This window comes from Magnolia sinica, chromosome 1 (genome assembly GCF_029962835.1).
Source record: "Magnolia sinica isolate HGM2019 chromosome 1, MsV1, whole genome shotgun sequence".
In the NCBI taxonomy this organism is placed as follows: Eukaryota; Viridiplantae; Streptophyta; class Magnoliopsida; order Magnoliales; family Magnoliaceae; genus Magnolia; species Magnolia sinica.
This window is the reverse complement of record NC_080573.1, coordinates 116754530-116780756: the sequence shown is the minus strand read 5'-3', so window position 1 is coordinate 116780756 and position 26227 is coordinate 116754530. Positions and strand designations below refer to the sequence as shown.

At 39.9% G+C, this 26227-nt stretch overlaps 1 protein-coding gene across 5 annotated transcripts; it reads right to left on the bottom strand.

The window, feature by feature from the left end:
- Positions 1-903: 903 nt before the first annotated feature.
- On the bottom strand, positions 904-25441 carry LOC131255312 (protein TIFY 8-like). 5 transcript variants are annotated; one of them, XM_058256018.1, is made up of 7 exons: positions 24931-25440; positions 22999-23189; positions 21650-22104; positions 21447-21534; positions 18879-19113; positions 18670-18752; positions 904-939 (listed from the first exon to the last, which is right to left on the bottom strand). In XM_058256018.1, the coding sequence occupies exons 1-7, from the start codon at positions 25142-25144 to the stop codon at positions 919-921; spliced, it is 1287 nt and encodes a 428-aa protein (XP_058112001.1). In that variant the 5' UTR covers positions 25145-25440; the 3' UTR covers positions 904-918. The 5 variants fall into 5 exon arrangements, with proteins under 5 accessions (XP_058112001.1, XP_058112014.1, XP_058112021.1 ...); XM_058256031.1 differs by lacking the exon at positions 904-939 and adding an exon at positions 2374-2400; XM_058256038.1 differs by lacking the exon at positions 904-939 and adding an exon at positions 6954-7770.
- Between the last annotated feature and the right edge of the window lie 786 nt (positions 25442-26227).

Genomic DNA, 26227 nt, shown 5'->3' with positions numbered 1-26227 from the left:
TATATATATATATAAAGGTAATAATAATAATAATAAACTAAAAAGAAAAGATCTAAAAGCATTTTCGTCTTAAAAATAAAAATAAAAAAAGCACTCAAAAAATACTTTCAAGTGTTAAAAGCAAAAAAGTTATTAAAATGAAGGATTATTTTGGGGCTCCCACCATGCCTTGGGTATATTTACGAGAATTTTTTTTAATTAAAAAAAAAAGAAAAAAAAAAGAAAAAAAAGAAAAAGAAAAGAAAAGGCAATGAACATTATTCACTGCCAATTTCCCCACAAGAAAAGCTTTATCAAAGTGTGATGGATGACAAGCAGGAACTTAAAAATTACATTAAAAAAAGAAGAGAAAAGAAAAGGCAACAAACATTATTCGCAGCCAATTTCACCACAAGAAAAACTTTATCAAAGTTTGTTAGATGACAAGTAAAAATTAGATTGAAAATGGACATATGGAGTTATAATTCATACCAAACCTATACAAGTTCATATGTACATGAACTAAATATTACACGTCTTTGATCATCTTCCCATCGGATTTTCTGGACATTTATTGGACCATTAAAAATAAAATTATCCAGTGGTTTTATTTCAACAAGCAAATTTCCAACAACCACAGTTTGGAATTTTGCACCCAAACTATGGAAGGCAACTTGGCTATTTTGCAACCAAACTAATTGTTGAAGGTAACTTGGCAACTCTGAGTCCCGCAATTTGGGAGGTTTAATGTGAGTAAATGCTTGCCTCGTGTACCATTTTGAAGTGACTGTGTATCAAGCGTCATACCCAGTCAGAGCATCAAATAACTCCCTTTTGGCATTTTATCTTCATTCCTATAAATGGACGCAATTCAGAGCGTTCTTTCAGTCGGGCAAAGGTGGGTCGTAATTAAGGAGTGGATTAGGTGCAGCCCTGGAATCACCCAACATGGTTGCCGACCTCCACCTTGATGTATGTCTGGTAAAATAATTCTAGGGTATGAGAAGAAAAATGAAGTAGATCCAAATCTCAAATGGACTATACCACACAGGAAAAATTGGTGAAAGAACATCAGAAACTTTTTATGGATTAGAAATTTTTTGGATCAAGATGATATTTGCTTTTTCCATTCACCCAATAACAGGTTAGATGAAAAATAAACATTATGATGGGCCCTGGGTAGTTTTTAATGGTGGGCCTTCAATCATTGCTGTTTCCTGAGGTGTAGCCCACTTGAGAATTGGATCACCTTCATTTTTGGTCCACCTGAAATTTTGGGCCTCGGCCTAACATGGGGTGACTCGCCCAGTGGACAAGGCAGATTTCACATAAACATCACGATGGGGCCCAACCACATGGCCAACCAACGTAGCTCATTAGAAACCATTTCGAAAAAAGTATCGGAATATAAATTCCATATTAAGTAGGCAGTATTTTGTAAAATTTTCATTTTTTTTTTCATCCATAAAATCCTCAATTGGATGGTATGGATCATTCCACCAATGCAAATTAATCAATAGCTAATTGTTGGTGGAGACCACATGCGATGTGCGTGGGAACATAAACATTTAACATATGCAAGTTGGTGTATGTTAAATGAAATATACAATTGGGACCCACCTTTTGAGTGTTCCATAATCTAAACCATTAACTTGATGGGCCACATCATGAATTCCCTCCAAACCGTCTCCCTCTCATTATTTCATTGCCTTCAACAAGAAATAATCCATTTATCATATGAGTTTTGTTGGTGTGATTTTCAGCAACGTGAGGTATGTGAGCCGTGCGCCATAGCTGATTGGGTCCAATTCAAACCGTTATAACTGTTGACCCCTGGTGTTGAGATAAAGCGATGCTTGTTTGATCAACCAATTGGTCAATCACCTATTCAGCCAACTATGCGCTCATTAACCGAGATTAGGGCTCTTCTTCCAATGCAGTGATGGTGTAGATGGGAAGAAATAAATTAGTGAATGTGAATGTGGAAAAATATCGTGTGACTTACCACTAGAAAGAGATCACCAGCTTAGCCGAGAGTGGCAAGATGCTTCTTAAAGCAATGTGCTAATGAGGGAGGTTATGACAATTTTAGAAATTATAACTACGGTCGACCGAATGTATGAGCATGAGCAAACAGATGACATGACTAAGTTCTTCCTTCAGATCCGACACACAAGCACAGATAAAAAAGAATTACAAATGTTGACTACAGCTACAAGTTGATTCGTCGTGGTCGAAGGGACAAACTTATTATACTTCTAACATAAGGGCCCATGGCTAATGAGCGGTGGAGGGGCTAATCTTAGATTAAGATAAACAACATCGCACTGGATTAATTCTACTTCCTTATGGGAACTTTGGTTTTGGATTCAAGAGTTGGAGACTTCTCTTCGTATCTGCCTCCTCCTTTTATAGCCTTCTCTAGCAATAGAGAGAATAGAATAGTCTATCATCCATATGACAACTTCACCTATGATCAGCTGGGAAAGAGTGATTACACCTTTTCTATTGTGGTATAATGAATGGGCTTCAGTGCTAATATAGCTTTAACAGTCATTTACTCTTATCCGAAGATTTCTATAATGCCAAAGCTTCTCGAAGAAGCCATCTACTATCCTAATATTTGGTGCAGACTTTTAAATATCACATGTGCCACGTGTCACACTATGCACCGTTGATCCGATTTGCAAGATTTTGGTAAAAACAGACGATGGAGATTTATTGGCCATCTCCTGTTCACGATGGGTACTACCATATGAACGCTGTGGATCACAGAAAGACAAATACACTTTAATGAATGAAGAGGTATTATTCTTATTATTTTTATTGTTATTATCATCATCATCATTATTATTATTATTCAATTTTAGGGCACACACCCTCACATTTTAATGAAGAGGCAAGCAACGTTTAAATGGAAAAAGTGATGTTGTTATTGAAAGCAATTGCTACTGCATAATAACGTGTCCCGAATTCACCCTAAGCGTCTAGCAAGAGAAAAATAACGGCTCATTTTCTTTTTTTTTTTGAACGGCTAAAATACTGGGCTCCGCATAGGTATCTGAAATCTGGGACATTCATTAAGTAATGGCACACGTAAATAAGCCCTGTGGCCAAACAAATCAGATTGGTCGATTCATCAGGTGAGCCACACGTGTGAGAAATTGGCAGCTTGGGTCGTCAGATTAGCTCACCAGATCATTTTGACTGTGACGCCTAACTGATGTGGACTGTTCATTGTGAAGGCCCCACCTTTGATGTGGGCCGTCCATCATGCAGGGCCACCATAGGAGTGAGCTATGCATCATTAGGGGCTGACCTCCACCTTTCATGTTGGTCATCCAACATGTGGGACCAATTATCAATGTTATTGTCCATCATGTGCGGCTCACCTTCAATTTCCAGAGCCCATCTTAAGGACCATCCATCATGTAGGGCCCCCTTTCAATGTGGGTCACCCATCATGCGGGGCTCGCATTGGATGTAAGCCATTCATAATCAAGGGCCAACCTTTGATGTGGAGTGTCCATCGTGTGGGGCCCACCTCAATGTGGGCCATTGGGGGCTCGCTTTAATGTCCACTGTCCATCATCTGGAGCCCACCTTTGAAGTGGGCCACCCATCATGCGGGCCCAATTTGGATGTGGGCTATTTACCATTAGGGGTCAACCTTTGATATGGACATCCATTATATAGGGTCATCCCTCATGTGGGGCCCACCTTTAATGTGGACCATACATCATGTGTGCCCCACCTTTAATGTAGACAATCCATCAAGTGGGGCCTCATACGGACAGTGAGAGAGCCTCCTTGACATGGACCTCATCTCATTTAGAGAGTGAGACATGGACCTCATACATACCAAGAGAAAACTACCTTTGACATGGACACAGAGAGTGAGAGAGTAGATAAGTGATATAAAAAGCTTATTTTAAAAAAAACCCTTATCAAGATAAGTAAATTTCAACAAATAAGTTACTTTTACAAAAATGCTTGTCAAACTAACTTTAAGTGGGAAATGTAACTTCAATAACTTAATATAAGTTTAAAAGTAACTTTATTTGGTGGCTCTTGAGGGGCGTTTGGATCTTAAGTTACTTAAGATAGCTACTTATACCTAAGTAATTTATCTTAGTTTCTACTTACTAAGCTAAAGTGATTAAGTAACTTTAAGTGACAAAGTTACTTACAATTGATCTTAAACCAAATTTACTTATCTCAAATAAGTGAAAAAGTTACTTATTAATCTTAAACCAAACTTAGCTCAAATAAGTTACTTATCTAATATTGTAAGTAGAAAAGGTAACTTATTTGAACCGGCCCATTTCGATCCAAAGTAACTTTAGATAAGCTACTTATGTCATAAATAGCTTATCTTGGCTTCTACTGGATAAGTAAAAACCAAGATAGGCTATTTATGGTTAAGTAGATAAGTATCTTTGGTAAAAGATATACTTATTAGCCAAAAGCTAAAAAATCATGTTTGGATTACAAAATCACAATTATCCCTGAGGTTTGTTGGTCCCTCTTACATCCACCATCCATCATGTTGCGACCAACTTTTAATGTGGGTCATGCATCATACGTGGCCCACCTTGGATGTGGGCCATTCATCATTACTGGTTGATCTTTAAAGTAAGGTCTACCTTTGGTATTGGTAATCCATCATTTGAGGCCCACCATCAATGTTATTGTCCATCATGTGAGGCCTACTTTCAATATCCACCACCCGTCATGTCAAGCCTGCCTTTGATGTGGACCATCCATCATGTGGGCGTCCATCATGTAGGGCGCACCTTGGATATTGGCCATTCATCATTAGGGCCGACCTTTGATGTGGACCATCCATCATGTAGAGCCCACCTCTAATGTGGACTGTCCATAATGTGGGGCCCACCTTTATTCTCAGCATGTGGAGCCTACCTCTAATGTGGACTATCCATCATGTGGGGCCCACCTTCAATGCGGGTTGCCCATCATGCAGTGCTCGCCTTGGATGTGGGTCAGATGTGGATCATCCATCATGTGGGACCCAACTTCAATGTTCATTGCTCATCATGTGGAGCCCACATTTGATGCGGACCATCCATTGTGTAAGCCCCACCCTTGAAGTGGGTTGTCCATCATACCAGCCCACCTTGGATGTGGACCATCCATTATGTGGGAGCCTCACCTTTGATGTAGACGTTCCATCATATGGAGCCTCCTTTGACATGGAGGGTGAGAGAGCGCCTCCTTTGATACTGGAAGAGGTGTGTGTGTATGGGAAATGGTGATGTGTCGAACATCAACACCGTGCATTTGATGGGTCAATCAGCCATATAAGGAACTCAGGTGGGCCATACCATCTAAAGCCATGTAAAGACATGCCTAGAACTTATAAAAGTACTTGGTGGGGCCCATCTGAGTTTTGGAGGCGGCCGAAACTTTGTCTGACCCCTCATTCAAGTGGGAAACACACAATGGATGGTCTGGATTTATGAACCATATCTTGGAGGGCCCAATAAATGATTATGAATGTTTTAACGGGAGAGATACCCCTCTCAACTGTTACATGTGGTGTGGCCCACTAAAGTCATATATTGACTTGATTTTTAAGCTAATAGCCCACCATATATATATATATAGAGAGAGAGAGAGAGAGAGAGAGAGAGAGAGAGAGAGAGAGTCATGCTCCCCTGCGCACCTACACACGTGGGCACCTTTGCACACGTGCCATGGGTGTCTAATCTAAACGGTCCATGTGATGCGGAATCCCACAAAACCCCATGTGGAAAATTTTCACTCTGATCTAATATTCTGGTGGGCCATAGAAGAGAGAAATGCAAATCAAGGGAGGAAACTGTTTTTATTTTTCATGGCCCACCAAAGTTTCATATCAAAGTAAAACTTGGGCCCGGGGGGTTTCAGGAGGTTCTGATTCACATGAACGGTTTAGATTTTGGATCAACATAACGTATGATGGGTTCTCAAAAAAGTTCGTACGTAGTACGTACGAACTGGTTCGTAGGTGAGCGTTTCCGTGTGTGTGTATATATATATATATATATATATATATATATATATATATATATATATATATATATATATAAAAGAAAAGTAACTTTTGTGTTGAAAGTTACTCATCTCATCATTTTTTTAAACCTCTCTCTCTCTCTCTCTCTCTCTCTCTCTCTCTCTATATATATATATATATATATATATATATATATATATATATATATCAAAAGGGGCTCTCTTGCTCCATGTCAAATAAGGCTCTCTCTCTCACGGTCCATGTCAAAGAAGGCCCCATATAATCTACTGTCCACATCAAAGGTGGGGCTCACACGATGGACCATCTACATCAAAGGTGGGCCCCAAATGATGGATGACCCAATATTAAAATGGCCCACATAATGGATGGTTCACATCAAAAGTCGGGCCATAATGATAAAGAGCCCACATCCAAAGGAGGCTGGTATGATGGACGACCCATTTCAAAGATGGGCCTACATGATAGACAGTCCACATCAAAGGTGGGTCTCACATGATCGGCAGTGGACATTGAAGCTGGGCCCCACATGATGGACAGTCCACATTAAAGGTTGGCCCCAATGATGAATGGCCCACCTCCAAGGCAAACCCCACATTGAAGGTGGGACCCACATGATGGACTCTCCACATCAAAGGTCGGCTCCACATGACTCCACATGACGGGCAATTAAAAATGGGGGGCCCACAAGATGGATGGTCCACATCAAAGGTCGGTCCTAATGATGAGTAGCCCATGTCCAAGGTGGGCTGGCAAGATGGACGGTGGATGTGAACCGGACCAAACAAACTCGAGGGATAATTATTTGTCATGTTGGAAACCAAACATAATTTTCTACTTTTTTTGTGGATAAGTATGTTGTTACTAAACATACTTATATGCTGACATGGACAATGGGAGGGAGAGAGGTGAAAAGTTAAAAAGCTAAAAAAGAAGAAAAAAAAGAAGTGATAACTGATAAGTAGATTTAAGCATACGAGTTACTTTCACATTCATGTTTACCAAACTAAATTAAGTGAAAAAAAGCAACTAAATGACTCAACATGAGTTAAAAAGTGACTTATTTGGTGGAATCCAAGCAGGCCCTTAACAAGGTTTGGCTCCATGGCTCAGTGGTAGACAACTAATGTTTCAACACTGAGATCCAGGGATCCAGTGCCCATTTGGTGTGGGTGTGGGTGCTCAATATAAATAATAATAATAATAATAAAATAATGATAAAAAGATGCCCCACCTTTTATCCATTTTGGACCATTGGTTCAGTGTGTTTTTGAATTATAAATCTAAAATGGGACCCACGACTTGGACAGTTTAATTCAAGTTACCATAGGGCAGGGTGACCATACAGGTCCCGCAAGGGCTGGTGGACAGAGACCATACCCGACAATATGGACTTGCGCTACACTTTAGATACAACAGAGCAGACGATCAGTCCAAAGAGAATTCATTGTGAGATTTCGTACAATATTAGCATTTAGGTTTCCTGACAAGGGCACTCCTGGTTTTCCTGACAGCCGAGTGCCGAGTTAACCATCTTGTTTGCAAATTATGATTGGCACGCCCTGGACATCCATGGCATTTATTGATCAAAATATTCAATCTCATACACCTTGATCATGGCCCATCTAAATCGGGGCATGTTTGGATGCACAACTGAATTTGAGTTGGGAGACAGAAAATACTGACATTTTCAGGGTATGCAAATTAAGAGGAGAAAGCAGTTGGTTCTCCAGAAGATGACAGAGCAGGCAGTATTACTGTAATCAATAATACAAATGAAATAGACTCTTTCTTTAAAGATATCCACCCAAGAAGACTGTAATCAATAATATAAATGAAATAGGGTCTTTCATTAAAGATATCAACCCAAGAAGACTCTAATCAATAATACAAATGAAATAGACTCTTTCATTAAAGATATCAACCCAAGAAGATGAGTCCCAAAATAAGATTATCCTAACCGTTTCTTACTCTCAATGTCCTAGACATATTCCCTCTGCTGGAAACAAGTCTATTCAACAGGCTGGCCCTTATTTTACAACTTGGGTGGACTGATTCATGACTAGCACAAGTCATGTTCTCTTCATAACTCGTGGTTCAAAAAACTCAAAAACTTAAAGACTCAATGTTCAACCGGGTCAGGTTAAACTCAAATACTCAACTGGACTCTACTTGATATTTAATACTTAGAATTTAAAAATAAATTTTAAAAAAGAAAAAAAGAAAAGAAAAAGAGGATATGGATAGGCATTTAACATAGCTAAAACAAGCAACATAAAATACAAAAATAGGCAACAATACACTGGTTGGGTTCATCTCTCCCCATGGTAGATGTGGGTTTGATTCCTTCCACCCCTTGTAATTTTATTCATGTACACATGTGACTTGTAGAGTGAATCAGTTCACATCACAGCGAGTCGTGTCAAATCGATGAGTTGCGGTTGAGTCAAGCCCAAGACCAAGTTCCCCAGCAACTTTGCTGGAAATCTGGTAGAGTCAACTTGTCCCAAGTTTTGAGTCAACCTTGCGAGTTTTAGAACTGTGGTTCTCTTTTATAAGTCATCATCAACACCGGTTGTCATTGTTGCAACAATCATCATCAGGCAGGTTATCTTCCTTTTTATAAATTATCTAAATAAATATAGGATTAGAGTCCAGGTTCTCTGTTAGTAACTAAGAGGGAACTTCCCTTCCGTGCACCAAGGCTGGCTTACCCAAGTAACTGATATGATGGCCCCCTGATGGATGGATCATGCCCTCAAAATCTCCAAAATTGGAAAATCCTAGCGAGCCTGACTGAGGAGATTTTTCAGCCATGGTCTATTGATGATGTTGCGCTGATAGATATTGATTGAGTTATTAGATGGATTATGGATAAAGCCTGATGCAAGCTTTGTCACACACAAGTTGGTGGGACTCCCACAGGCACACTCCAGATCAGATGCAGGGCTGATACGCCAATCCAGTGGGCCAGAAATTTAAAGAGGAAGATCAATGAAGCGCACGTGAATATGGGGAAGACCCTATGTACACCTCACATGCGTAGCCCGCTTGGTGGTTGGATCGTCCATTTGGTCAGGCATTTTAATGTGGGCCTGCAACTGAATGAAGGCTCAGATCTTGCAGAGGTGTTTATGGTGGGGCATTTGATTAAAGGCCTGTTATCTCACATATTTGCAGAATGACTTGCTCAATTAACACCCTGATAGACGGCCTGGAAATAGGGGGAAGAGGCCAAAGCTTGGAAGACTGGTATTTTCAAATCAGGACAGAACTTTATCATGTCAGCAGTATGATCATCAACGTCATGGGCTTATCTAATACAGATCCAAGACCTGAAGAGACAATGCATATTCATGGTCAAGGATGGAATAATCCCTCTCCACTTCTAACCATGCCACATGCTGGAGAGATTGCATCAATTGAGTGACTATTTTGAAGAAGAAAAAAAAAAATCAATATGCTAGATGGCAATCCATACAAGGTTTTGGGGAACTCTCTGGGTTTAAATAGAAAGACATGCGTATCTAAGAATCCTAGCCACATGATCTGTGACCTTCAAACTGAAGGTAGAAAACACAAAGGGTCAGTCCATATAGCAACAATGGTTAGATCTCCAGCACCTGGAGATGGTTTCAAAGGCAAAGTGTGAGCAGCTACGAGCAACGATGACGGATTGAAATGCCATGAGAGATGAAAGGTGAAGTGATAACAGATGCCGAACTTCAGATTCTGATAATCAGATGCCAGTGACAACGAACTTCAGGCAACAGGTATCAGTGACGAGAAAAATGCTACTGACAAACATTGGTGACAAGTGCCATGAGATTAATGATCAATGACAGTAGGTATCTGACTTGAGAGCCAACTGAGGCAGATGATGCACACAACTTTAGATGATCATACTGGTGAACAAGAAGTGACATCTAAGACAGAGATCAAAATGCAGCAAAAAAGTGAACAAGAGCTCAGATAGTAGACAAGAATCTGATATATGTAAACAGGAAATCAGATCAGTAAGCACAAGAGACCATCCAAAGACATGAGATCAGATCTGAATTCAGACACCAATGACTAGCAATTCAGTAGTTGGCAGCATAATTCTAAAAAGTCACTGACCTAACTCAAAACTCAGCCGAGTCAACTCAACTTGGTGAGATTTGAGCCGAGTCACTTGGAAACTCAAATATGAGAGTGACTTAGCCAAGTCAATGTGAGATTCGTCGAGTCAACTTGCTAACTCGGTTGTATTGATGTGAATCGCTCTGACTGGGACCTCTTTTAGAGAGCGAGTACTTCAACCAACAAGCTATGCAACAACTAGTTGGTTTCTTATTTTATAATTCTTATACGAAAGATAACTAATTTAAATATTTCTTACTATTCCTACTATTTTCAATTTATAGTTGTTGACAGTCAAGTCGAGCTGCGTCGAGTCTTAGAGTCAATCAGACTGGAACGAACATTTGGTTGAGTTTTCGGGTTTTTCAACAATGGTTGGCGGACACAATGTGACAATATAGGTTTGCAATGCATACAGCAAGTAAAGACTGCCTTAGGTTCACAACAGTTTGGTTGGAGAGTGGTTCAGATTTGCAGATCAGGAAATCCAACAACAACCCAATATTAGATTGGCTTCAGAGAACAAGGGTTCAAATGTTAGTTCAAATATTCAGGTTCAGGTATCGGGCGACGGGTTCAGCCAAAGAAAAGAGCTCGCAGAAATATTCAGCAAGTGCAGTTAAGATGGTCCTGCTGGTTATAGGTGACATTGGTCAGATGAAGCTGGCAGCGATGGATGACCATGAACATGGATGCGGACTAGAGCATGGGCACAAGCGTTAGTTGTGAGTGGTAGCTCGGCAGACAATCATCGGTAGCAGTGTAAGAAAAACACAGACTAGCAAATCTGTTGACAATGATGGATAGATATGGACAAAATTGGCTCGGGCTTGGTCTGAGCCAATGTTTTAAATATCGTTATCGGGTAATGTATTGCACCATTGGGAAACAGATACTAATTGGTTATCACATGGGATATATCAGTTGTATAGCATAATGCATCGTTGTTGTTAGGAAACATGGGAACATTGGGAAATTGGTCGATTTTTTCGAGGAAACTTCAAGGATTGTTGAAAAAAACATCAATACACAATTAGAAATCAAAACATTACAACAACAACAACAAAAAAAAATGCACATAATAAGGGTTTCCTTTGTATGGGGTCCTAATACATGCACTGTCCAACTAAACTGATGCAAGTATATTTAAAGTCTATTCATATAATTTATAAACGTAAGAAGACATGGATGGAAACACAAGCAATACATTCAAAAGCAAAAGAAGAATTACTAGATCAGGTTACATGTCTGATTTTGTGTTTGGATACAAAGAACGCAATTGATTTGAGAGAAATTGAGAAATTTTGATTTTTCCCTATCTTCCGCAACTTGCCCCATCTCCCCCAAATCTTGAAATCCAAGCTCCAAATCCATGATTTTTCATGGAAAGCATGAAGAATCATAAATTTGTAACCATTTGACATTGATTTAACGTGATTTACATTTTTTAAAAAAGGATCAAAAATCAAATATGCTCACTGGATTGAATAGGTGGGATATATTGGTACTACCTATGCATTCGTATCGCACAGGTGGGATACGAGATATATCGTGGGATATATCGGCCGATATCATCGATATTTAAAACACTGGTCTGAGCTTGGCTTGAGTTTGAGTTTTGGGCTAAAAGCCTGACTTAGATTCTGGCTCCACTTTTGGACCAAAGAGGAGCTAAGGTGTAATCTAAAGTGAATACTAAGGTGCGCAAAATTGGATGCACTCAAGGAGCAAGAAAAGAAAGAAACTTAAAAGGCGCACCCACGCCCTTCTTCCCCAAAATGAGATGGGTTTCACAAACCCTTACTGATGCGGACACCAGGCCATTCAAAGTATATCAACGCAAGAAGTGCGCATTACCCATGTCAATGTGGTTAGATGATGGGTACGGGTCGGGTCTCTATAGGTTGAAGACCTGACACATGTGTTCGTGACATATGTAAGTTGCTTAAAAGAGACATTTGGACCGTTGGATCGCAATGATAGTGTGATCGGACCGTTGGATCGCGATGATAGTGTGATCGGACCGTTGGATCGCCACGGCCCACCTTCATAGCGCTATCATCAGGGCCCATCAAGCATCTTGAATTTAAATTTAGTTTATGAACATTTGATTTATTTGAGTTTTGAGACAGCGTGCGCACAATTTTTGTGCGAATTTCTTTTTTCTTTTTTTTAAAAACTTTTTTTAGTACGAGTATTTTAGTCATTTCATGTAATTACGAATTTATAAGGGTGTTTTACCCTAAACCAAAGACATGCTATGTTATGTTTCAAGAAAAGAAAGAGCTTTTACTTCTGACAATTTCGTCTTCAACTTCCAGTGATTGTAAGAGGGCATGAGGCTCAGGGAAGTGATTTCTCATCCTTTAACTTTCTTTTCTCAAGGTACTCTTTTCTTTAAACCTATTTTCTTCCTTTTCTCCTAAAATCTTTAGATCTAGAAGCCGATCCCATTTCTTTTTATCTAAATCATTAGATCTTAGAAGAGTTTCATTCCAACATTTACATATTTTGGCATTCTTCATATCTCATCACCCAAAGCCTTAGATTTGAAGAACCATCAATTTTTTCTGAAATTTTCAAATTTCCCAATCCAGAAAATTCCTATTTTTTGGATTAAAAAATCCACTTGGATTATTGGACGGACATATTGCAAGACGAAAGTCCTATCTTTCGCCGGATCCGACTAAATTCAGATTTTCAAGTTACTACGTGTTTGTGATGGATGGCCATGATCATTGCTGCATTCACCTTATTTCCTTCTTGTGTTTATGATGTATACGGCTGATTTTTTTTTATTTGTTGTTAAAGATTGCCTAAATCTGCCCCTTTCAAATACCACATTCATTTAAGGTTGGATTAGACCATCCTACATCATTTACTATCACGGGTGAAGGAATGGAGGTCCGAAGAAGATTGACAGCAATGTCATTAGGGAATGGTTTCCCGAATGAGTTAACTGGTTTCTGAAAAAGATGATGGGAATGACAAGCATGCCATCAAACCTAGGCACACAAACACTGATGATGAACAAAGCAAGGCCAAAATCCAGTGATGTTGTTGTCATTTGGAAATTGCAATGGGCAGCAGCAATCACGAATGATAGCGCTCCAACGGGCATTGATGCAAATAGAATCCGAGCCAATGTTCCAATATTAGCGATAGTATCGATAATATCACCAATATTATTGGTATCACCTGATCAGCAATACCAAAATTACAGGAAGTTTTTTTTTTTTTTTTTTTAATATCACTAATATTTTAGATCATATTGGTGATATCATCAATACCAAGGATATTTGAGAAGAATCCCTAATAAAAGTTTTATGATATCGGCGATACCATCAATAATATCCCTGAAACCAAAACAAAAAAAAAAAAGCATCTGTAAATAAGTGAAAATTGACAGAAAATTGTGAAATTCCGATTTGTGAATAGCATTAACAGATTTGTGAATAGCTATTTATTCTGCAAAGAAAAGTGTGCTGAAACAGATTTGTGAATAGCATTAACAAATTTATTCCGAAGAAAACTTTCAAAAAAAAAAAAACTACATATATATATATATATATATTAAAAAAAAAAAAAAAAAAAGGCCTTCCAAAGCAAGGAACTCAGAGCAGTGATGTCAGTCATGGTAGGCAATGCAGGCAGATTCAAATGAATAAGCGAAATTAACAGAGATGAAATTGGAGCGGCGACAACCAGGTTAAGAGGTTGGACTTTGGAGCCCACATTGACAGGCAATGCAGATAAATAAGCGGAAGAACTAACCCAGATAAGTAGTGTACCGGCAAATTTATTCCGCAAAGGAAAGTGTGCCGAAACAGGTTTGCAGATAGCAGTTGATAACTGCTTCAGATGCGCAGGTTTCAAGTGCACAAAATTTTAGATTAACACATCCAGTAATTGAATAATAACTGATATCATATGGGATCAGAATTGGATGAAGAAACAGGTCTGGCCAAAAAAGCCTGGCACAACAAAACATGTGCAGTCAGAAAGGGTCTGCACATCAAAACAGGTCCAGTATGGAAGCCTGGCACAACAAAGATCAGGTTCGATCAGAAGGCCTGGCATCAGGAAAAAAAAAAAAATTGCCTGGCCAAAAGGCCTGGACATCAAAGAGACCTAGAATCCATCAATATGTTTAGAGATGGGAATCTAATGCAGAACCATATGTGCAAACTCGACGATCACAGACTAGAAAAGAGGAGATGTGGACACAAATCCGACAGTTCTCTATATATAACTGTAAGTGTACAAATCTGTTGCACTTCAGCACACTTGCAGAGCACCAGAAACAAAGCGAGAAAAAGAGAAGGGATTGGGTGCCCCTTCTTCGTCTCCATAACACAGGTGATGTGGTCGTGGGGTTTGGTTCAAAGACCGGTGATTGCTAGAGCGGCGACAAGGACAATCAAAGAAGACGTTAACAGAGCTAGTGACAATTTGCAGCAAAAAGGATGAGACCTTGTGGGTTTTTCTGACGAGATCCTGACAACGGATGAAGGTTGCATGGTTTTGGGGGGGAAGGTTTGTAGCACTGTGGAAATTGGGAGTTGTGGATCGAGCTGAGCTGAGTCGGAGAAGACGGGTTTCAGGTTTGGGATTGCAGCATGGTGGGTTTGGGTTGGTGAGTGTTGAGATGATGAACAGCCAGTTTTGGCAATGATGATGGTTGGGTTCAGGTTCAGAGAAAGTCTGGTGGTGCATTGGTTGCTGGAATCAATAGCAGACACTGTCTACTGGATAGTAGTGCTGATCTGGAGGCTGAGAAGTCAGGGATTGTGGCTGTAATACTTGGAGATCTGGTGGCCAGAGAACAGATCAGGAAGTTCCAAAAGATGGCAGTTTCCAATGGGCAGATGGGTATCACTGGCAGCGGGAATGGGTTCTGGAATGTAGTTGGAAAACAGGATGGGTTGCAGTTTCAGACCGGCAGATGGGTATCACTAGCAATGGAAAATGGGAGCCAGAGATGCAGATGAAAAGGGAATCAGTTTTGGGTGCAGATGGTCAGATTTCCATATTTGAAACAGTGGAGGCGATGCTGGAGTGACAAAGTAGATCTCTATCACCCTCGCCAAATCTGGTTCTGGAGGGTGCAGATGGACGGATCAAGATAGTGGTGATGGATTCTAGCGGGTGGCAGGATGGCTTACTGGAGTGTTGGTTACGGGTACAGAAAGAGTTGCAGTAGCAGGCTACAAGATGGTTAGTGGCAATGAGTGACAGTGGTATCAGAGTCGTTGCCCTACCGGTCATGGCACGGCAAGTTCTGTATTTGATGAGAGTGGCAAGGTTCACCTTGGATCTGGATGGGATTGCAGCAATTGCAGACCACAATGGTGACTGAGAAGATTAAGATCAATGGAGGAATGTATGTGCTTGGCAAATTGAAGATGGTGTAGATGATTGAACAGACAGCTGCCAGTTCCGGGTTGCAGTAGTTATGGTGGAATCATTGGATCAATTGCAACAGAAGTGGTCCAATGGATCTTGACGGAAATATCGAACGTAGAAACTGATGGCAAAACGAGTCTCTTGTTAAAGCGGGTGAAGAATGGAGATGATGATTAGAGGATCAACAGGCCTCCAATTAGCCAATGAAAAGATGATAATGAAACCAGTGGGATTAGATGCATGGATCAATGGTCAAGATCAGGGTCAGGATCATGAAAAAAGGAATGGCAGCGGTTGGAGAATGGTTGCGGTAGATCAAAATTGTAGCTCTGATGATACCATGATAGATCAAAATGGTAGTTTTTGTTACTTTTATTAGGTATTAACTTAATTTTTAGTTTTTTAATTAGATATTACCCGACCATCTGACTTCTTTGCATATTATCCATATCCGACCTATATCCAACTTCTTTGGACAAAATCTGAAACTGTCTCTGTATCCGATGTTCAAGTCAGATATCATATACAGATATTGCAATATCTAACCCATATCCAACCTGTTTACAGCCCTAATTAGGAAACAATGCAGCATCTAACCTAATCCAATCTAAGATTTATGTAATCTATCCTAACAGTGCAGAAGATGGATGAGTAATGACATTAGGCGACAGTGACAGGTTCACTGCCCCTTCATTAGCCATATCTGGAAGGATATCCTCTCTCGGTTTGAAATGAATTGGGCAGCCCCTTCTTCGGCTGGTAGTTTTTTAAAGGCTTGGCATGGCATCTATTTCGAGAAGAATAAGTTGTCTCTTTGGAGAATGTCGCTTCTCACTGTCTGGTGGGCTGTTTGGGAAGAAAGAAATGGCAGGTGTTTTAGCAGGATTTCCAAATCAGCAGATTTTGTCGCTTCCAGAGCTAGATTTCTAGTTGCTGAAAGGGCAGTTAATGTAGTAAATTTAAAGGACTGTAATTTGTTGTTTCTAGGCTCATAGTAGTCTGTGTAGCTCCCTCGGCACTGCAGTCTACTGTTTTTGTACTCTTCGTTTATTATTATAATATGTGACTTTTCAAAAAAAAAAAATACCCTCGTGCTGGCAGCAAGGCAAGCATCCTGGAAAGTGGTCCACTGCAGGCCCTATCAAGGTATTCAACAACAGTAATGTTGGTTGTAATGACTAGCCTTTTGGGCAGTATGATATGGGCCGTAATGACCGTTCTGACCCTGAAATGGGTAAATTTTTTTGAAAGGAGGAAAAAGCTTCGGACCTCCATTAACCTTTTAAAAAAAGTTTTGGACCTGTATCAAATAGTTATGGGCTGATAAGTTAAGGTTCATCCTTTTTCAGAATGGGTGTTACAGCCCTGCATTGCATAACGGGTCCCACCATTACCGTTACCTAACAGCCATCACATAACCGTTTTTTAATAACATGGACCCTGCCCTCGCTCGAGGTGTTGGAATGGATTCAGCAAGAAAGCCAGTGACAATAGGTTAACAACGTGAACCAATCGGAGGAGGAAGTGGGCTCTGCCAAGATCAATTGATCAGAACTGAACCCAGATATGGAGAAACTGTCTCCAAATCTGTCTGCGTTCTTAAATCTAAGTCCACACAAATTGCTCTACTCTAGCATCTGTTTACAGATCTCTTATTCCCAATTGCTGGGGTTAGTCGATCGGAGGATGAAGATGGCACATTGAATTTACACTTCTAATTTTTCCGAACTGTTCAGACCAGTGTTTTAAATAGCGGTAGCGTGATGCGTAGCGCTCAGCCCTCTATAGCGTGTAGCGTAAATACGTAGCGTGTAGCGTAAGCTACACAATATTTCTATTTTTAATTTAAAAATAGGATAAATATAATAAATAGTGGAAAAAAAAGGGGAAAAAAAAATTTAAAAATGCCTAAAAGATGATTCATTTTATCAATTATAAGCATGTTCAAAAAAGTTATTAGTTATCATTTATCAAAAGCCAATCCACATATATAAGCTAAATCAAATAATTATCACATCAACAACTTCCTAAGTAAACCACTTTAATTAATAATGTCTAATTGAAACCACAAGTCATAATTATGAAAAGAAATAAAAATCCCATGGGTTAAAAGTATCAAGTACAATACAAGTGTCACATTCCTTAACATTAGAAACAAAGAAAACGTGAAAAAATAATAAAAAAAACTAAAATAGTAAAAAAATAGATTGTAGCTTACGCTACGGACGCTACGCGCTATGTAGCTGTAGCGTACGCTACGACCCTTGTAGCGTGCGCTACAGGGGATTTACGCTATTTGGGACGCTACGTAGCGCTATGGCCACGCTACGCTACGTAGCGTACGCTACCGCTACGCTACGGGCGCTATTTGAAACACTGGTTCAGACATGGTCTATATCATTTGGATGTGTGGATGGGCGCAGTCAAGCCCTTTGAATGGAATGCTTCACAAAAGAGCTTCTGACTGTGTCATCTCCCTACTTCCATGTATAGTGTAATGATCCATGTTCAACACCTCTACTTCAAACAACTATACTAAGAATCAATCAGATCAAAGAAAATTGAGAAATCCAACTGCATAATGAAAGTGCCGTCAAGCATGGCCCCTCGCAGTACATCTCACCAATGAGTTTGGTAATAGGGATTTGTGATACAGAGGGGGACCACCGCATGGATGGGCCACAGGCACTGAAGTGATTGGACAATCAACAGCGTACGATTTTGGAGTTTTTCCAGTTGAATGTCGACCCTAGCTTAAATTTTTTTGGTCAACTTCATGTCTGATTGACTTGAACTTTGGACTATGATCCGTGTGCATAATGGCCCATAAATCAACAGTCCTGATAATTGCACACAAGTTCCATGTGTATGGAGGAGATGTTTTGGTGTACACTCCTTGAAGTGAGCGCATCATGGCAGCAATGCCAATGGGAAAAAGAGGCATTTAAGTTGAACATGGAAGAATGCAATGACTACCACCTTGTAGAGAGAAGCAAAAGCTAAGAGAAGCCGAAATCAACACCAACACTTCAAACAGTTCAACCCACAATGGATGAAGAAAAAAGCTCAAAATCTTCAAAAGCTAACAATGAGAACAGAAGCTAAGAGACTGATGGCCTCTATCATACCTCTCTTTTGCCTTCGGTATTCGGTTCTGCTGCTTGAACCGCAGTTCTATTATCTCTAACTGGCCCGCTGCCTTGATCACCTCCTACAGTCCACATTACAGTTACAACCATGATTATAATCAGCACATCCCAGTTACGTGATTGTACATATTTGAACTTATAAGAGGCCCAAAGTAATCTATCTACTGATAGTAAGTTCAAAGAATGACCTGATGCAGGGATTGAGATTCGTCCACCTTGGCCAAATCCATGATTTGAAGCTCCCAGCACAGATAGCCTGCCATGTATATTATGCGATAATGCTATGTTGTTGATGCTCATTTCATTCTCTCCACTCGGTGTGTGGGCTTCACTGACAAGTAGTGGGCGTGCACTTGACTTTGGGGAATAAGTTGTGGACCATGACCCTCCGGTTGACCCAGCTAAGGCCATTATTGCATCTGCCTGTCATCAGTGACGAAGAAGAACACTGATTCTTGGTCATTAAGCACCATCTAAGTGAAAAGAATGGGCCTCAAAAATCATGTAATGACTGCAGTCAATTGATAAAAACAGAAAGAAGTGGTTATGTACAAAAATGTGAGATTCATTCATTGTTACCTAAAGCTGACCCCAAGTTTGGGAAAAGGCTTAGATGATGATGACTGGCTGATTATTTATAAAATGTAACTCAAATGCACTGTGAAATGAAGTACTAATCTACATTTAACGCTTGCTAGTGACAAGTTGAATAGTGCAGATGCCTATATGACTGTCATAGAATAACTCATTGGTTATCCTTCTTTTTGGAGAGCTTTATTCGATGAGGAAACAGAAAAAGGTGATGATGAGGAATCATCAGCCCACAACTTTACAATAAAACAGACCAAAAAGGGCTAGAAAATTTTAAAGTGCTGCAATCAAAGTCCTTAAGCGAATTGGCCCACATGACCATGCCCCATTTGGCCTTCCTAAACACCTCATCAGAACTGCAAGATTGATTACAGAAGCACCTACCATTTTGCTCAGACCAAATCACCCACAATCCTGCAAGGAGAGAAAGCTTCCACAAAATTCTCCCTTCATAGCATTGGCCTCCTCCATGCCAAGGCAGCAAAAAGGTGGCAATCGAGCAAGGACTCACCCAACATAACTGAAACATCTTGAAGAAATAACCCCAGACAGCTCTACCAAAGTCACAGCGCATAAACAAATGATCCACCAACTCTACATCCAGAAGGCACACGGTACATATATTTTCCTTCTTCTTCTTTTTTTTCCATTTTTGTTTGTAGGGTGAGAAGTATTTTTATTCACAGAAGAAGAATACAGAAAGTTAGCCCATGGAATATTTAATATTTAGAAAAAAAAAAAAAAAAACAACATGAGCAACCCATAAACCAAGGGCCAAGAGACAAAATGGAAGCAATGACTTTATCTCCAATCCTAGCAGACTACTCCTTACTCTTTTTTTTAGAGATAACTGAAATTTTATTAAAAAACCGAAGGCAAAACACAAAGGGGCGCCAAGATGGCGACCCAAGCTCAAAGAAGAAAATCAATACAACAATCCCCCACTAAATTAGAATAGGAAACCTATTCTACAAACAGCGCTCTCGCCCTGGAAGAAACAACATACTCCGACTTCGAAGTGTTGTTGAAACATCTAGCGTTCCTTTATTCCCACAAGCTTGGAAAGGCTATCTACCATCTCATTTGCATCTTTGGGAATGACATTCACATAAATCCTTCTTCTTCTTCCTTTTTTTTTGGCTGAGTAACCCGGGCTCGAACCTAAGACCTCACTGTTGATACACGTTGTCTACCATTGAGCTAAGGGCTTGAACCCCAACATTCAAATAAATCCATGTTTCGGGCCCCTTAGTTTGCTCTAGTTCTTGTTTCTTGGAGGTTCCATGTTTAGCTTGTATCTTGTTTCTAGTTTTTTTTTTTTTTTTTTATCAATAAAAAGTCCTCCACTTGATCCAAAAGAAGAAGAAGAAATCATCATTATGATCATCATCATCATCTAAGCCTCATTCTTACTATCTCCACCCAGGCCCTTTTCGGCTTGTGCCCTTCTAGAGCCCCTCATCTTGCCCATCACTGCTTCTAACCAGCAGAGTTCTTCTCTCTATTGCATATGACCAAATCATCAAAGTCTACTATCTCTCATCTTATTTACCTATTGGTGCTACTCCTAAGTTCCAATGAATGCATTCATTTCTAATTTTATCCTTCGTCATCTTACCTCATCCATCTCAACATCCTCATCTCAACTACCCTCATCCTATGAACATGTGGTTCCTTAATTGCCCAACATTCTGCCCCATGAAGCATGGCTAGTCTTATCGCTATCTTATAAAATTGTCCCTTTAGTTTGATTGGTACACCACAATCATATGAAACCCCAAAGGCACATCTCGGTTTCTTCCACCCATCTTAAATTCCATAGCCAACAACCTTCTCAATCTCCACTCTCATGAATTACGGCCCGAGATATCGAAAGCGGTCCTTTTGGGATACTTTTCGGTCAACAATCTTAACTAATTCCTAGTTTCCACCACTACTGTTACTAAAATTGCACTCCATATACTCTATTTTAGTCCAACTAAATTTAAATCTTAGATTTTAAAGCTTTCCTCCATAAATCTACCTTTTGTGCTTACACCCTCCCTCATCTTGTCAGTCAAAACTATGTCATCTGCAAACAACATACACCATGGGATCTCTATCTAAAGTTCCATCAACATTATAAATTCTTGACAAACAGAAAAACATAATAATCATAAGCTGACCTTGTTTGGATGAACATCATCGAAGACATGTGCTTGTCCAGCATAAAATATGGTCATCTGACGACTGGCAGATGTTAAACTACGGCGGCTGCCAACAAAAATATATATATTTATGAGAATGGATTGCTTTTCCATCGCCTGGAAACCCAATATGCATTTGCCAAGCTAGATTATTCGAGATTGAGAGCAAGGATAAGTTTTACCTTGGTGGATTAGTAGTTTCCGTTTCAATGTTCTGAGGAAAGGCCTTTGGTCTATTGCTAGAAGGCAACACCCCAGATGAATTTTTCTCAGCAGTTCCACTGCTGGTGTTAATGATACTCACAAGGCCAGAGCCTTTAATGCCTGTTCTAGAACCCTCATCAGCTGCAGGTTGAGAAATAAGTGAAGTACTAGCACTAGCATCCTTATATCTATTTGCAGGAAGCTTATCTGCAGAAGTCGCGAATTGGCCGAGGCGGGAAGGGTAATGCATCATTTGACCTGCATGCATTGGTATAGACCGATCCCAACTGGAAACAACCAAATCAGGTCGACTACCAATGGGCGGTTGTAATATGACAGAAGTAGAAGCTGGCCTTGGGTATTGCATAGCAAAGTACGGTTCATCGTCCTTTGATCTTCTTGGTCGATCTCCCGCTGCCTCGTTTTGGAACATCTGCAGTAGAAGTTGAGAATGTATTAAAGGACAAGGAATAGCTAAAAAGTAAGATGATGAAGATGAGAATGATGGTACATGGCACCGTGGCATGAGAAAATGTGAATGCACCATGCCAAGGATTCGTTACCTAACACACGGCAAGAAGATCAATTAACTTTTGGGTTCGATTGGGAGCTTGTAAATGGAGGTAAATGGGAATTGGAATTGGAGGTAAATAAACTAGGAGTGAATGGCTTACTCAGTTTTGTTTGGATGGGCGTAAATAAAATGCATTTGAAGAGTAAATGGGAGGACTTGGAATGGATTGGAATTTTTCAATATATTCACAGGAATATATATGATATCCCAAAGCGGCTTTAATATCTCAAATTAGTGTACATGTGTGATGTTTAACAGAATGATTATAATAAGCCCATTGAAATATATACATTAGCCGAAAATGGAAAAAAATAAAAAACCTCAGGTGGGCCACAAATGTAAGGATCACAAACAAGCAACTTGCCAAACGCTTTTTAACCACCCATTTAGATGGCCAACCTTTGGACGGTTTGGATCATTCTATTGGTGTAATTGTAGTGATGTACCCAATAATTGAATTGTTTCAGAGTACATTAGCACGTTATGTGTATGGCGGACATGTGCATAACACCACCTTTGTTTACTCGTGCAACTCTCCAAGGGAGCTTAAAAAGGCATTTCACCCCATTTACTTCCCAACCCTCTCTTGTAGAGAGGATTTCATATACATGCCCATTTACTCCTATTCCATTTCATTTCCATGCATTTATTTCCATCCACACACACCTCAAATACCATTTACCTCCATTTACTCCCATCCAAACGGCCCCTATGTGTTTAACCAATAACTTGTGATATAATATTTCTAATTACCTTTATTAGACGTGCACTTTCAACAGAATCTGGTCCCATCTGAATCATCTTATCTCTCAACGAAGCCATAAAGGATGAGTCTGAATTGCTCCTCTTTGTTCCCGAGAATCTGTTACTTATCTCAGGCCCTGAGAAATCACTCTTCCCACCATGAAATTGAACCCCCTCAAAATTGTTCCCAACCTGCCTCTCTACAAACGATCAAAGAAATTTAAAAAGAAAAGGGACAAAAAAAAAGAATCAGAATTACATCTATGGAATTTGGAGAAATATAAACACACAAAACATTTCAATTCGAAGTAAAATCCTATCAGCTCCAAATTTCCAATACAACACCAGAATCAATTTTGTTTCTACATATCTAAGATAATGCAAGGTATTATACAGTGCTCGGCTGAGAGATTGCACAGTACCATTCAGTTTCTAGTTTGTGCAAGTAAGGTCCATTGTTCAGTGATCCACACTGTTCATATCATGTGCCCCAATGTGGAGGGTTGATGGACTAAAAATCTCACAGATGGAAAAACCTAAAACTTCCAATTGGCAGCCAACAAAGTACGGATGAAAACAAGTTCCCATTCAACCAATAAAAAGCAAAATATGTATAGCTAGGATCTTCCAATCTGGGAGATTTTTGGTGCATGTGCCATCCACTGTCAATCTCACGACTTCAAAGTTGTGGATCAGCAAAACACGGGCCCACTATAATTAACTATAGAATCTCTTGGCCCATCCAATGCATAACACCTCTATTTGAAACTGAATTCATAGTGCTCTCATATATGGATCATCATCATCATCAAAGCCTATACAATCTCTTGGCCCATCCAATGCATAACACTTTTATTTGAAACTGAACTCAATAGTGCACTCATATATGGATCATCATCATCAAAGCCTTATCCAACGAATTGGGGTCAGAGACAAGAATCTCGTTCAGCCATTCCACCCTATCATGCATTCATATACGGGTATGGATAAATAAACAGATGTATCAGCAAAACAAAGTAATAAGATACCCAAACAATGATAATCAGACATTTAAAAATGAAAGAAGAAAAGAATAAATTTAGCATTCTAGATTATGCTGCATTGTTTGATGAATGATATAAAAGTAAGAGGATGATTCCCATAAAAAGAAAGCTCCAAATTACACCTTAACTTTTCGATTAGCATACACCATTTTCCATTTTTGGACTCTGCATGGGAGTGATTGCGCCACCGGGTAAAGGAGTATGTTTGATGTCAATTGGTGGCCCCTGGCCAGATGTTTCCAAGCAATCATGAAGACAGTGAAACCATTTCCATTTTGGGAAAGGGTGGATGCAAATCAATCATGGTGGGTATAGATGTCAATTGCCACTATCCAAAACCGACATTACACATCAAAAAGGAGAAACCCAAACAGCATTGAATCTGGTTTATGAGGAAGCACAAAAATCAAAACTGAATTTGGTTTTTCCTCATGCCTACCAATATCAGATGAAAATGCACCAACACAAGAAGAGAAATGAATAGAAACTCAAAATCTGCATACCCCAAGTTTGAGGGGAGGAAAAAAAAAGGCAACCTAAAGAAAGAATAACTACCAACACGATTTACAAACTCCCTAAAAATAATCCAAAAAACACAAACTCCCTAAAAAAAGAAAGCTCCAAATTACACCTTAACTTTTCGATTAGCATACACGATTTAAAAATATCCACACACACACACACACATATACAATATATATATATATATATATATATATATATATATATATAAAGAGCAATAACTCGAAAACCAAAACAACCCAAACAGCAAAAACAATCCTACAAAAGAAACTGAATTTCATTTTCAACAATTTAAAAAAAAAAAAAAAAGTACCCATGAAAATCAACCCACCAAAAAGAATCCAAAAATAAATAAATAAAGCAATTGAAAAATCACCTGAACCCAGATCAGAACTGGCCGAGACAGGGCCATGGGCGCCGGAAGAAGCTCCTACGGACACGGAAGGCGACGCCTCCGAAGCTCCGATTTCCCGGAAACCGACGCTCTTGGCAGCCGGCGCCGGGACGGCAGCCGAGTCCGTGCATGTAGCCCCGAAGAAATCGTGGAAGATCGGCTTGTCTCCGTCATTGGCCATGATGAGGATCGCCATTTCCCTCAGGAAAGTGAGGGAAACCTCATGATGAAAAGGCAAGCGCAACAAGTGCTCAACGAAAGTCCCCAAAGGGAAGAGAGAAGGGAGAGAAAAAGAAGCTCGGATTTTCACAAGACAAAAGGAAAAGCAGCAGCAGCAACAGAGAAGCAGCTGCAGATGCCTTTTTTCATAACCTCTCTGATTGCATTAAAAAGAAAAAGGTAGGGTTTTCTGCTTTCTTTGTATTTTTGCATGGGCAGTGTTTTTTGCAGAGGACAGAACTCTGCAGCTGCAGCACTTACACACAGACACAAAGAGGGGGACGAGGGTTTTTATTGGCCATCTTACGGTGTGTGTTTGTCACGAGTTAGTATAAATGGAGCTCGGGTTCTTCATTTGACCGTTCCCTGCTTCGGCTCAGCTTGGCTGAGGATGATCTTAACCGTTTATATTGTATGCCCTCATTTGATATTCTTCTAAAGAATTTCAGGACTTTAATCTTCCAAGATTGAACCTTCAGATCAACAGTCAGGATCAAAAGATCTATTCTTCCAGTTGCACGGGCTTTACGCGGATTGTGTAGTAAACACACCAGCGTCATGACTAAACTCTATGGGGCCACAGTGATGTATGTGTCATTATCCATGCCGTCCATTCATTTTTTTCAGATCATTTTAGATCATGAGCCTAAATTCAAAGAACGCCCAATACTTAAGTGGACCACACCCAAAAGAAATAGTTGGAACTGAACACCCACCGTTGAGAACTTCTTGGAGGCCACTTAAGTTTTGGATCAAGCTGACATTTGTGTTTTCCTTTCATCCATATCTGTGTGGCCAAATAAACATAGCTCAAGGAAAGTTTCAACGGTGGATATCATTATCCTCACTCTTTAATGTGGTGTAGTCCACTTGGCCTTTGCATATGCTTCAATTTTGGGTCAATACACTAAAATGAGCTGCAAGAACGGATGGACGGCGTGGATAATGCTACATACATCAAGGTGGGACCCAAACTAGACAATCAGCGTCCATGCAAAGGACAATCTTCGGGTTCCAACTTCGGGGATTCAGGACCGTCCAGTTTGTCCAGTAACAGCCG